The following is a 13,955-nucleotide window of genomic DNA, read 5'->3' on the forward strand; positions in this document are numbered from 1 at the left end:
TAAATACCCTGATTAAAAAGAAATGCTATCTTTTGCTTTAGGCATTCCATGAAACATTTAAAATATAGTTATAAAACAGTCTACTTCTAAAAAAAGCTCCTCTTCACCCAGCACTTAATGTATATTCTAACCAATCAGCTACTGTGTGCTGCGAAATTTATGAGCTCCTGCTATCATCCTCCTTCTCATTGCTCAGGAACCAAATATATCGAGATGTAGCCCACCTTGAAGTAGGAGGACTTAGGACTACCAGTTCCAAGCTTTCTCAGATAACATTCTTTCTGCCTTCTGTTGACTTTCTAATATTTGAATGAGTTTCCAGCATGTGTACACTGAAAGATACTATGTCCCAAGGAAAAAAATCTTTCATATGAATGAATACCTTCCCATTCAGAGGTTTTAGATTCATAACTTGTTCTTTGCATGCTAAACAGTACCTTGCAGGAAGGAGAGTGCCACATACCGGTGGGACCATGTAGCTCTCATTCCATGCAGTTCCAATATCCTTATTAGTTACAATTTTGACAGGTTAGTGTAAGAGAAGGATATGTGTCTCAAATTTCTGGTTTGTCTCATATGAGAAAACTTGTTCCACACCCCCTAAAGTACCTGTCTTCTTTAGGACTCAGAAAATTCCTGAACAGCAACTAAAATTTTAAACTGTGTAAAAGAGGATATTGAGATCTCTCCACACTTCTCCGAAACAGACGCGAATGCTGGCTGATTGCATTTGTGTACTTGCAGCCAAGAGAGGAAAAAAAAAAAAAGAAAAGAAAAGAAGAGAAAAAAAAGAGAGTAGTCACTGTCAGAGAAGCCCTTTGCTCCAGAAATATGAATAACCTTGTTTGGTGCTTCCTAACAAGCTCTTCAAAATACCAAGAAATTCTCTGTTGTTGGATTGAGAAGCTGGCAGTAACAACAGCAAGAAATACTTTTATAAAAATGTAGCAAGACTTATTATTCCATCAGGATGTAGCTCCATAAAGCACTGAAGCAGTCCAACCTACATACATGTCTAGCAGATGAGTCTCTGCCTTGCACATAGCATATCTACCCATCACCTACTCTCAAATAAAATAAGAAATCCTAACCTCTGAATCCACACTACCTCAGTATCATTAGCTCATCAAAACTGCATGGGTATTCTTAGCAAATTGAGATCTACTGGTTTTAATCTGTGTAACCAGATGACCATCATCAGATGTAAGTGGTTCACTACTTGGCAGCTTGTACCTGCCTTGTACAAATCACGTGAGAGATAACAGGGTTACATCAGCAAACAGACATACAATTGTATTACTAGACAAAAATTAGCCCGCGCCTTCAAATATTGACGTATCCAAAGTATGCTGTAACATTGCACAGCTGCAGATAATAGCCTGGGGGCTCAAAAATTAGATTCTTATCCTGAGGTTCTGGGTGTTGTATGGAGATCGCGGTTTCAAAAATAGAAATAAAATAAGCTGGGCAATTCACTGCAATTTTCTCACCCACGGGCTTAGGCTGTGCTTTTACTTGGCATGTGCAAAAGGGAAAAAGTGAGTATCTTTTTACTTGCCACATCTGGTTCTCATGTGTATCTCAAGTCATACGCCTACACTTCTTTCTTTTCATTTCTTAAGGGATGGGAGAATTTGTTTGCTTGGTTTTGAGGGTTTTATTGTTTTACATTTTATTCTCATTCACTAAAGAGCTAGTCCACAATTACATTATGGCATGGAAGTAAACAAATAGTTAGTATGAATTGACTAGTGCTAGTTAACTATGGTTGAGGACTCCTTTATTTAAAAATAAGAGCTTTTGTTTCAGATTCCATTGCTACTAGTGCAATACACATTTATTTATGCATCAAAATGATAGTTCCCTCTAATTTCAGGTATCACCACTAACAGCTAAAGGAGCTTGTGAAATGTGCTCTGGGAGTTCCCCAATGTACCACAAAACTGAAAAATTACTTTCAGGTTTGCTATCTACCCTAAATCATATTAAGATCCCAATCCAGATGCCCACTAACAAGCAGCCATAATACAAAAATAGTAACAGCCCAGGACTTGATTTCAAAATAGTAACTTTGTCCATATGTAACTGTGGATACAGGCAGGATTTTTAGTAACAATAACCAACACAAAAGCAGCCCAAGCAAAAAGCAGCCCAAGCCAGAGACTGCAAGATTGAGAAGTATTTTATAAAATGAATTTTTCTCTTTAGCAAATTAATATGAAACTCTATCCTTCAATCCCTTTGATATCATATTAGATTAAATTCCCAGCTTAACTGAATTTAAAATACCCACTTTCTAAACCACTGAAGTAGAGAAAAAAAATCCACCAAAAAAAATTCTTAAAAACTAGCAAAAAAATACAAGTCTAAGCTGTAATCAGAAAGTGTTTCCTTTAATAAAATAAATTAAGTTAAAGAAAAGTAGTAAGTAGTTAATTAAGTAAAGAAAAGTTTTTTAATTGTGCATCACAAGAACATTTATTACCCTGAATACCTCACTAGTTTGACTGAGACATGCACCACAAAATTACTTAACTCAGCAAGACACGGGCACAAAAAAGGAAGATAGCTTATCAAAACATACCTTTGCTTCTTTACTTCACAGGGGAACTAAGTGTAGTTGTATGTATATTATTTATATGATTTAATTGAATTAGCACTTGAAATCTTTTAAGTACAGAGGCACTGCATTCATACTGAAAAAATGCATAGGTAAAGGCCCCTTATAATATCATACTCATCGTTAACACATGGATGCGGCTCAGCTACCCAACTGGGACATAGATCTGGGAATCTGGAAAATCTTTCTGGACTCAATGCTTAGCAAGACCTGCACTCCAATAAAAAGGTGCAAAAACCTTTTTCCTTTGTTTTTGTGGGCTTTTTTGTCTGTTTCTTGTTTTGTGGGGCTTCACTTCTTTGTTTTGTGGAGGTTTGTTTCTTTGTTCATTTTCTTTTCTACCTTAAGACCTGCCCATTGCTAAGAAGGTGTTGTTAAACATCAGGGAAATCCTTTCCTGGTAGGTGGAGAACCATTGTCTTGCCATTATCATGGCAAACATTTCTCCAAACCCTGGCATCACAGAAGTCTGCAGGACACCCTCTCGCTTCAGGTGTTGTTGAAAATACAAAGCATTTGATGAGCAGAAGAGGCAGCCTTTGAAAATCCTGGCTACCATCAGCTGAACAGACAGCAGTGTGGTTAAAAGGAGGTCCTGCATGCACAAAACCATTCACATTTATGTTAATTTACCTAGGCACTTTCAGTAGAAGAATGGAATGGAAAATTTGTTCTGTGACATTTCTAATGTAGAGTAAGTTATAATATTAGAAAAAGCTGTGGGCAGAACCAAGGCTAGATATTCAGAGAGAAGTATATTTTCATAAGCACTAGTCAGAGTTTTAACTAAGCTGCTAGAGATTTCAGTTTCTCTGAAAACTCAGAATAGCTTGGAATATAAATATATTTGCCTTTAAATCATCTGCCTAACTATCACATAACACCATATTAAAATCTTAACATGGGAGCTTAGCTAACATGCTCTCCATGCCATGCCATGCCATGCCATAGCCTCCTGTCCTTCCCTCCCCTTGGGGCAAGACATACGTTCAGACATACATGCAGGTCTCTGGGGGCACCTGGTGACTGTGCTCCAGCAGTATATGCCAAAGCCTCCAGTCTGTACCTCTGCCCTGTGCTTTCCTGCTATATGTAGAACAGCAAACCTGGTTGTGGAAGCAGCAATCCTGCATGAAAGAAGCTCTGGCAGCCTTGTTCTGAATGAGGAAAAGGCCCTATATTTAGACACTATCAGAATCCGGCACCAAAAATGTGTCATAAACATATGCTGCCATGAAAAACAGAAAGGCTCTCTTCCGTGCTTTCATACTTTTGCAGTTGGTAATTTTTACAGTGATAAGTAATCATGTACAGAGCTTTGCAGTGAATCAATATTTCCCCCAAAGGTTTTTTCCTCATTAAAGAATGCATGTTCCAATCCAGACAGAAAACTCTAGGTAAGGATTGATTGAGTGGAAACGGAAAAGAAAATGTTCTTTGGGGTTCAACTAAAGATAAGCCTCAACCACTCTGTGTAAATTTATCATAACAAAATCCTCCATGAGGCAAGTAAACCAACAGAGTTTTCATACTAGTAGAAATGATGATGGATATGACTGTCAATTTCATTCCTCTCGAAAACAGGTGGTCTGCTTCTACAGCAATGGATGAGTACACAGTTCTCCCAAGAATACCTCCAACTCTGGCCAACACCTTCCTATTTCCTCTTACATATATATTAACTTGCTTCTGCAGAAAAATAGCTTATATGTCTCTATATATTCAGACTAACAATTCTTAAATGGCAAATGATAGCCAACCCTTTCTATGAATTGTCTTACCCTGTGAAAGCATTCTGGCAGCATCTCACAATCAGCTCGACAGTAAGGACTCAGAATCTCTTTAAAAAGGCAAAAGATTCAGCTAGGAAAAGAAGAAGATATTTCATCTTATCTTGAAAAGTAATTTCTTAAGTCAACTCTGAGGTCTCATTTCTTGCTAGAGAGGGGAAAGATATGACTGAGAAACAAATTTTGCTTCTGACAATTTTCTAATCTCCATCTAAAATGGGTTTGAAAACAAAGCACCTTCAAATAAAATACTTTTTTCTTATTTTTTACTTGCAGGTGGATGAAATAGATTGCAAACATCATGTCCAAAAATATTTATGTAGTAGAGATGCTAAATGAACAGAGCCTTCACAAGATTTCAGAAAAATCACATATCAGTAGTTTTGCATGAACAATAGTTCTTCTGTTCTTATCTTACAGATAGATGTTTTTGCATGCAAAACCTCAGGAATGTTAGAATCAGAAACTTACATTGGACAGTGATTTATTCTATTATTTTAAATGCAAACACATTCTACATTAAGCCTCGATTTTTTGTATGGAAAAAAAAATTTCCCTTAGAAAATGCTGCATTTGAGGAAAAAACCCACAAGGTTTAGTTCTATACTTTTTAAGTTTAATTTTAAAAATACATAATAACAATGAATGCAATTATTGCAGTATGAACCACTTAAGAGTATGCACTGCAGTAGCACAGATGAATTGCTTCATTTTCACAGCTGCATACTTTAATTCAGTGAACACTTTCCAGACTGTTTTGCTGCTACCTTGAATATCCACTAAGATATACTTCCCTTTAAAGCACCATGCAGATTAGTTCCAGCAGCTTATGTTCTGCATCAGAATTCCTTTAACACAAACACACAAAAGCTTCTGCAGCCAAAACAATATGCTTCAATAGCTGGAAATCATAATTAGACATTTCAAACTGTAAATATGGACACTGTAAATATATTTAGCTATTAAATAACTTGCTCTTCCTCAGTCATTAGAGAGTAAGAGAGTCATTAGCAAGTAGAACTTCTTGATGAGAAGTATCATTAAAGCACAGATTCAGAAGCCGAAAGATCTAACAGGTGCTTTTCCAGTATGCCAAACACAAACCCATGTTAAGTATCTGAAATGCATATACTGCTCTGCTTTCTAAACTGTGCATTTGGAGGTGTGATGTAGGAAGGACCTGTCACTGTTAAAACTGAAAATCCAAAACATGCATGGAAGGAGAGGGAGTACTTTTCAATATGAATGCCATATGTGCCTCTGACCTTCATCGAAAGAATTCAGCAATTAAACCAGATTTTTTTCTGAGTCTTTATCAATATTTAACTCTCCTATGCTGAATCTATAGTTTCTTGTCTTCTCAGAAAAAGTGCCCAAAAGATAACCCCCACTGTGCAGAAAACAGGGATAAGGGGAGAAACTTTCAAGGCTGGATTTAAATGATGAAAAATCTCTGGAAGGTTTACTTGCAGCATAAAGGCTGTGAAGATGCAGAGCAGCTCTAGGAGGCCAGGGGTACCACAAGGTCCCCAATGGCCCCAAGCAGGCTCACTTGAGACCCCTTTTTACCACCGCTCCTAAAACTCCCAAGGCCAGGGTCAGCTCAGAATTGGCACCTGCAGCTGCCAGTTGGGGCCCAGTACCAAGCAGCCCTGCCTTTCCATGTTTTTCATCTTTTCTTTCCTTGGCAGAAGCAAATATATTGTAAGAGAGAGTTCATACAATGTTTCCAGTTACTTAGTGCTTGCTGCTTAGCTTTTCTACACAATTAATTTACCAAAAATGTTAGTAGAAGTGTAGCATCTGCATTCAACATGTGGTGACAAAACATGGCCCCTACATTTGGTGGCAAAGGCAGTGTTTCTGAAACATTCTAATTCTTTGGGAAGTTACAGGAGTTTCTAAAATGTCCTGTGGTTCCTGAAAGCAGCTTGTCTCTAAAAAAGAGACAATCCTCTTTCTTATTATGTTTCTTAATTACTTTATCACAGGTAAGCAGTGTCAAATGCCAGTCAGGAAAGATGTTGCTGTCCCATGAGACATTCTCTCCTTTGTATAATCCTTAAATTAGTAAGAGCCAAAAATGGAAATAAAGGTATCCTAGTACAACAATATAGCCGAAGGATGGAAATGGTGCTGAGGAAGCTTAAACAACATCTTAAGATAAAAATCTCAAGGTCTTGTCCTTGTTATTTAAGGTATTTGTTCAACTTATGTCTCTAATTTCAGGATTTATTCTGAGGTAAAAAAAAAAAAGATAAAAATACCTGTATCAGTACATCCAATGTGATGGTGCTCTAGGAAAAAAAAAAAAAAAAAAAAAAGCCTAGACATCTTTTTCTGTCTTCCTCACATTTCTTTCTTTGTGTCAGCCCATACTCTGTCTATTTGTACTTTTTACGGCTTTGGTTGCCATTTCTGTCTAATTTAAGACATGTTTTTTTCAGTCTTCAAACTTTAAGCCATGACTTGGATTGTCTGATTCAGCCTTTTGAGACTGATATCTCACCTGGCCCTATGAAAACTTATTTGAAAAACCAAGTGGAATATCTAATTTATTAAATAAACGTTCTAGATTATCCTTACTGAATTGTGCCTAATCCCTCCAGAAAACAAGGGATGACTGGAAATGTGCTTGCCCGAGTCCCATCATTATTCCCATCACAACTCAAATGGACAGGTTCTGCCTCAGACCTGCCTGCAGCTGACAAAGGTAGAGCAGCATTACATTTTGTCATAAATATAGAGGCTCAAATGAAATTTATATTGCATGACTATGCAGAATTGCAGAGAAGCAATACTGAACCCCTCTTCCTCTATGAAATTCGTTTCCTTGCATGGGGGAGTAAATCATCTTGAAAGAGCATTAGTAGCTGGGAAGGCTGGTTGTCTCTGACACTACACCAGTAGTGGATCCAAGCTTTTCCTCATTGTAAACAAGAAAATTTAATAGTGATACTTTGTGTATTCACTTGAACTTACAGCTGTAAAATGAAGCCAGGCTGCAGCACAAGTATAGCTGTTGGGTTAGAGGAGACAAGATTTCTCTTTGGCTAGGGGAGAAAAACACCCTGTCACTGGGACAAAGGAGTGCCTTGTCTCCAGCAGCACAGAAGGGCATGAGTTTTCACTGAAGATCTTGATTCATCGGTGTTTTCTCTTTGTGTTTGTAGTGGTAGATATTTACATTGGGCACATGATATTCTTACTGTAAACATTGTTGGAAGACAAATAAAGAAACCAACAGTCCAATTTCCAAGGAAAAACAGAGAAGGAATTCTGCCTGAATGCAATATTACCTCATACACTGACCAGCTAAATTCATCTAGGGATTTTAAAAATGTAGGACATATATAACTAGCAGGATAAATAACTAGCAAGAGTATAATTTTTGTTTTAAACAAAAATACTCCATGCAAACACTCCAAATGTACTGGAGAACAGACATTCATGTTGACAGCTGAATCCTTCAACTCTGAAATCAATACATGCTTTGCTTTCTGCAGAAAGAAAAAAAAGGGTGCAAATGTACAGTAATAGTACTTGATTCGTGTAATTAGAATAATATTATAATTAAAGACTCTATGGTATGATTTCTGCTCGTAGAATCTGATCTAATTTCTGCGAGAAATGCTCTTTTCCTGTTATTGGGCTGTACAACAGACCCACAGTAGTTCAGGTCCATGAAGATCAAAAGAAAGGTTTTCAACAGAGCAACAGGCATCAGTACCCTTCTTTCATAGCTCAAATAACAGTGAAGGAAAATGGAAAGGAAACTAACTGATCTCTCAGGAATATGGTACAATAGGAGGGATTAATTACTTAAACCAATGCTGTCTTTGTCACTTACTTCTCTCTCCCCTAATCTGCATGCATGCAGCTTTAAAACCCACAGTGATAAGCCAGTTCCATTAGTCTTTGTTAGCACTGTTTGTGTACCCAGGTTGAGGGTAGCAGACTATGAAGTAAAAAGTCAGTATTCTATCCTATAATTGCCATATGGTTGAAACACACAACATATTTCTTAAACATGTAAACCTCATTACAAACAGGATGCTCTGGGACTGTGGTTTGGGGTTTTAGTCAGGCCACGCCAAATGATCAGTGATTAACCAACAGCACTACCTCAATTTGATTGACAAAAGTTGAAATTAAATCTAATTTAAAGAAACTCAAACAAACTTGCAAGAAATTTTCCTATAAAGAAGATAAATTTAACCAAAAAAGAGAAATGAAAAAGTTTGCTGTAATGTTTTTTGGTTTGGTTTTTTTTTCAGTGAGAGCAAATAAATTCTCGCTAAAGCAGAAAAGGAAAAAAAAAAAGGAAAGAGAAACATTTTTCCAAAGAGCCCTGAAGTCTTCTAGGGGAAGGTGACATATGATGCAGTTTCCACTTTGTTAGCTCCATTTAAGGCTGTGCTTTGCAGTCTGGGTTATCCACTAAAGAGACACAGCAATTCAGTTCATCCCTAAGCACACACTTAACTTCCAGTGTACAAAGGTAGCCTCAATTATTTCAATGAGAATGCTCCCATAAACAGTGTCATGCAGGAATGTTTGCAGAACTGCAGCCTTTTTTTGGTGATGTGTTTGAACAGCTTCACAATGATGTCTGTTTTGCACATCAGATATAAACTGCTGTTATTCCCTCACAAAGAATTAAAGTGTTAGAATATTAAAGAAATAACATCAGTTAGGATTATATTCTTTGACTACTTTGCTATAATGATAATAATAATAATTTAATGTCCTTTTTATTGAAATATTATTTGCCTGACTTGCAGCGATTCTTTTGGAAGAAATAGTTCTACCTTCCTCTCTCTTAGATACTATATACTTCTATCTGTTTTTTAACATTAGATTTATTCAGGTCTGTTCTATACTACTGTGTTGGCTTTAAATCTTACTGGTTTTTTCAGATACACTTCATTTAGGTATGTAAAATTATACAGTATTTTTGGTTTATTTGGTTTTGAACTGCTGAACAACAGCATTTTAAACTCATTGACACTTGTTACAAAATCCAGCCACAAGTTACCTAAAGACAAAAATATATTTGCCTCTTGACTTTTGTGCTCCTTTTTACATAAACCAAACTCCAAAATGTCTATAATATTACCCTATGATACTCATCAGTAGATATTTATCACTTGAAACAACAGATTCCATTGAAACATTTAACTGTTGTTGCATTACTCAGGTTTTTTTACACTGTTTTTATCCTATGCCTTTGTTTTCCCGACAACATGAAGATTTATAATCTCTTCCTGTTGTAATCAGTCCCACTATAGGGAAAGCACTGAGCTCTTTAAAGACTTCCAGCAAACTACTGCCTTTTTTTTTCATTAATTCATTATTTGTTAAACAGTCCAGCAGTATGATTTAGCATGACATCAGTACCTGACTACTTAATATCCCCAGTATGGTTATGGTCATTGTCTAATTTGTAGCTAAAATGCTTTTTGGGGTTGTTTTTGTGAAAAATTTTATGTTATAATGTATAAAAATGCAAAAGGAAATCCACAGGGAATAAAAGATTGAGACAGCACCAGCACTTTTATGGTTGAAAACAATTCCATTGCAGCAGACCATGGAGATCAGAATATAGCTACAGTTTACCACAAACCTGCACCCTTTTTAAGCATTAGAGTTACACAGACTATTTTAAAAGTGAGTAATATGTAAAAATGTGGGAACAGCAGTAAAATTTCAGATTTTTCATACATTGCACATAGGAATTTTGTGTCTCTTACTTCAGAAGATTCCCATGTGAGCTATCAAACTGCCCAGTAGTTACAACTCACCCTGTTCCACGACAAATTTTCTCTTTTAAATGTGGATTAATGAGAAAATTGTAACCCAGTGCATATTTGCCCCCAAAAAAAAAAAAAAGGCTTTGCTGGTTAACAACAAATCTAATTTTTGTCTCATTTAACAAATGGCATATGGAATTTTCTGAAAGGCATATGGTACTAATTAAACATGGTATGAGTCCCCCAGACAGTCAGTATAGCCATGAGGTATCCAAGGAATGTTTCCCCTCAGTATACATTATCTGTGTATTGATTTGATGGTCTGATTGGATAAAAGCCTTGGTAGCAAACAGTGTTTAAGGATTTGGGAACTGCACTTCTATTCTTATCCATATGAATGCTGCAGTTGCCAAGGAAAACTGAGATGGTTAATAAGCAGGCAAATTAGGAACTAATCAGGACCAGTCTATTTTCATTCATTCATTAACCACTTATTTTGGTATCTATTTTCAATCTTTGTTTTTACATTTAGAGCACTGTTCTGTGATTCCTATGCCAGACACCATAAAGTTAAAGTGATCGTCCTATTTTTTTAACAGAAACAATAAACCAGATTTCGTACATTTTAATGACTAATAAACAACTAGCAAACACCTAAAAGTAAGTTGTTTGATTGATTTTAAAAATTCTGATATACACAGTGTGTATAAATACACTTTCATGTACCCAACATCAATTGCACTAATTAAATATTTGTTCTACCATCTCAGTGAGATATGGGTAAATTACTGACTGTAAATGTTAGTCAACTTCTGTATAAATTTAATTCTCTTTTCAATTCAAAGATATCAGCTTCCTCTAGCATATAGTAGGTAAACTACTGAAAGAATTGAGAAATTGAATGCTGTGTTTGTTCTTTTTCATAATGATCACTTCAGGTAAAACTAACAGCAGCAGTGTATTCACACAGTCATTATTCGGCTTATACTATCCTAAGCAAAATAAAAGTAAAATGGTTGAGTTGCCTGAGCTAATGTGAAAATGGTAAATGACCTTTTGTTAACCAGAGTATTTCTGTGCAGAAGGATATCAGAGTCTCAAGACCACTATGTCTAGCCTCAGTGGGGTTTTTTTATTGAGACACTTCTTGAAGAGTAACAGAACAGCAGTTTGTGGCTTGAAAGGTAGCACTGACTCCTTTGTAGTCCCAGTAAATTTCAGAGTAGTAAAAAGGACAGTACAACTTCAATAGTGCTCTGAATTGGCCAACTTACTCAATCTACCACCACCTGCTAAATCTATTATCACCACTAACACGAAGAAATGAAAACTGCTTCCTCGTCTCCCAACAGCTAAATATGCACTCTGCTTTTGATAATAAGACTTGAGAAAAAGCAGTGAGAGTTAAGTAACAAGGGTGTCACTCAGTTTTAAAGCAGCCTGAAATAAAGTCACCTGTGACTCTTACGCCTAAAATAAGATGCAACTAAAAATAGACCTGTAATATTAATAGCCTGCTGCAAAACAGTTTAACACTTAAGATACAAAAGATACATTTGCCTCTTGGCAAATGAAATATAGCAAGTGAAGAATGAATTCTGGACAATAATGTAATTTTTACACTTTCTGCACACTATGCTGAAAGGTGCAACCAGACTCTTACCTAACTATAAAAAAAATTGCACATACACTTATCTTGAAGGCTCTACTTTAACAGGTGGTTTCAAAATATTTTTAAAGCATATGGAAACATTAAGTTTACCCTGTAAACTTAAGATCCTCTGCTCTTGACATGCTGTATCAATGAACTGAAAAGAGCAATAACATTTAAAGTGGCTGAATGCTCATTATGTAAAACAAGCAGCATTTTCCTGCTCTACCCACAACATTATTTCTAATTGTGAAACAAAATAAGAATTGTGCTCTCTGCCTTCCTGCTCTAAGATTTCAAATATCATTTCACTTTAAAAAAACACTTGCCCTTAGAGGTTTTTAAAACTGAAAAATTCATGCATGATTAACAGCTCTCCTCACATCAAGGAGTCTTTCTCTCCTCCTGTATATTGCACCAGACATATTGAAAGCCTACATATCCAAGATATATACAGTATGCTAGATAAAACCCAGATCAAATCAGCTTTTAGCTTAGAACACGATTTTATACAGCTGTAGAACAATATTTGCAGGTTTGCTTTAATATAACAAATTAACACAGCTTCCCAACCCTTCCTTCCTGCATTTACATTTAATGTATTATGCACCAAAAAAAAAAACCCAACCAAACAGAGATCCTTTCAGCCTGACTATCCTGTCAGCAAAACCAGCAGAGAATTTTTCATTGATAAAAACAGAGAATGGAAGAAAACAGACCAACCTTCACAATGTACGTCACACCAGGTCCCAGGATCTTCTCACTCGAGTGCAGCCATCCTTGAGAGGATTTATTGACAAAACTGCTGGTTTGATTCCAATCTTCACTTCCCAGGTGCATTTCCTCTGACCGTGCTTTTTTCCCCATACTCATCTTGCTCACGTCCTGCTGAGAACACGAAGTGGCAGAGACAAGGTTACATGTGTTGTCTGAAGCCCCTGCTGCTGAACTAGAAGCACTCGAGCTTCCCTGCAATTTGGAGACAGCAAGCTCCTTTACTGCAGAGGAGAGGTTTTTGATACCCAAAAGGCTGCCCGTGCTAGAGAGTTTCAAGTGGGACACTTTATGGATGAGGGTACACAGGGTGGTGGGTCCATCTTCTTGGTCCTTGCGGAGAACCTCTGGTGAGACCAGGTACGAAGGTGATGCTGAAGTTGTAGCAACTGCTGAGACCTTGCTGTTCATGGGCAAATTGTGAATAAGATCATCAACAGATGTCACAGAATCATTCCTGAAGCGGTTATACTTGGTACGTTGAAGCATGCCCTTCTATCTGCTTTCCTGCATATGTTCTGGCAAATCTGATGCCAATGCAGGAGATGCCTGCACTAACATAGCAAGCAATTCATAACAGCACGGAGGGTTAACAAGAGTTTAGGATAAAAAAGAAAAAGAGTATAGGGAAAAATGAAAAAATGTATATTTTTAAGAAATTTCTTTTGGTTCCTTGTTAAGGTTGGGTGAAGTAACAGTTTTCTGTGACTGAGATCTCAGTCCTGCTTAGAGCTGCCAACTCGCTCACAGCAAAAGCATGACTCACACAAATGAGAAGGACCCTTTTCAACAAAAGGCTGTGAACACTGCAAATCACTTCCTGTAGCCAAAAAAAAAGGAGAGAGAAGAAAAAAAAAAACCACATCCACCCACTTACAGCACACTAGCACCAATCAATTCTCAAATTCCCTTTTCCTATCTTCTCAAACAGATACTTCCTCCCAACCTTTAATTCTTATCCCCTCCCACCACCCTTTTAGCACCAAAGGCAATTACCTTTAAAACTGAATTAATAGCCTTTATGAAACACCACACTTTATTCATCTGCTAAAATGTTCTTCCAACTCATATATTTGTGAATCTATAAAGAAATCACAATTAGATAGCAAATATCTGGATAATATTTGCATACATATAATCCCCCTCTTCTGCCCCTGCAGCAGAACACAGACACCTTAAAGGTTTTCAGAACAGATGAACTAAAGAATATATACTATTTTTCCACAAAAGCAGCCTAACAGTGCCTTTTTGTCAATGCTATCCCTCACAGAAACTGTTATATTCAAATTTTGACAGAGAAAGAAATCCTTCTTTCCTGTTACTTCACAAGAACATTCTATTTTAGTGCAGGAATTATGTAAGTACCT

The 13,955-nt window shown here is 36.7% G+C and overlaps 1 protein-coding gene across 1 annotated transcript in view; it reads right to left on the bottom strand.

Moving 5' to 3' along the window:
* SHC3 (SHC adaptor protein 3) overlaps nucleotides 1-13,628 on the bottom strand; it is a gene marked incomplete at its 3' end in the record, with an annotated part of 51,586 nt that extends 37,958 nt beyond the window's left edge. Inside the window, exon 1 of the mRNA XM_084225392.1 lies at nucleotides 12,538-13,628. Within this exon, the coding sequence (XP_084081518.1) occupies nucleotides 12,538-13,077 (540 nt within the window). The 5' untranslated portion in view covers nucleotides 13,078-13,628. The remainder of the gene's footprint in view (nucleotides 1-12,537) is intronic.
* Between the last annotated feature and the right edge of the window lie 327 nt (nucleotides 13,629-13,955).

This window comes from Fringilla coelebs (assembly GCF_963513975.1).
Source record: "Fringilla coelebs genome assembly, chromosome: Z".
In the NCBI taxonomy this organism is placed as follows: Eukaryota; Metazoa; Chordata; class Aves; order Passeriformes; family Fringillidae; genus Fringilla; species Fringilla coelebs.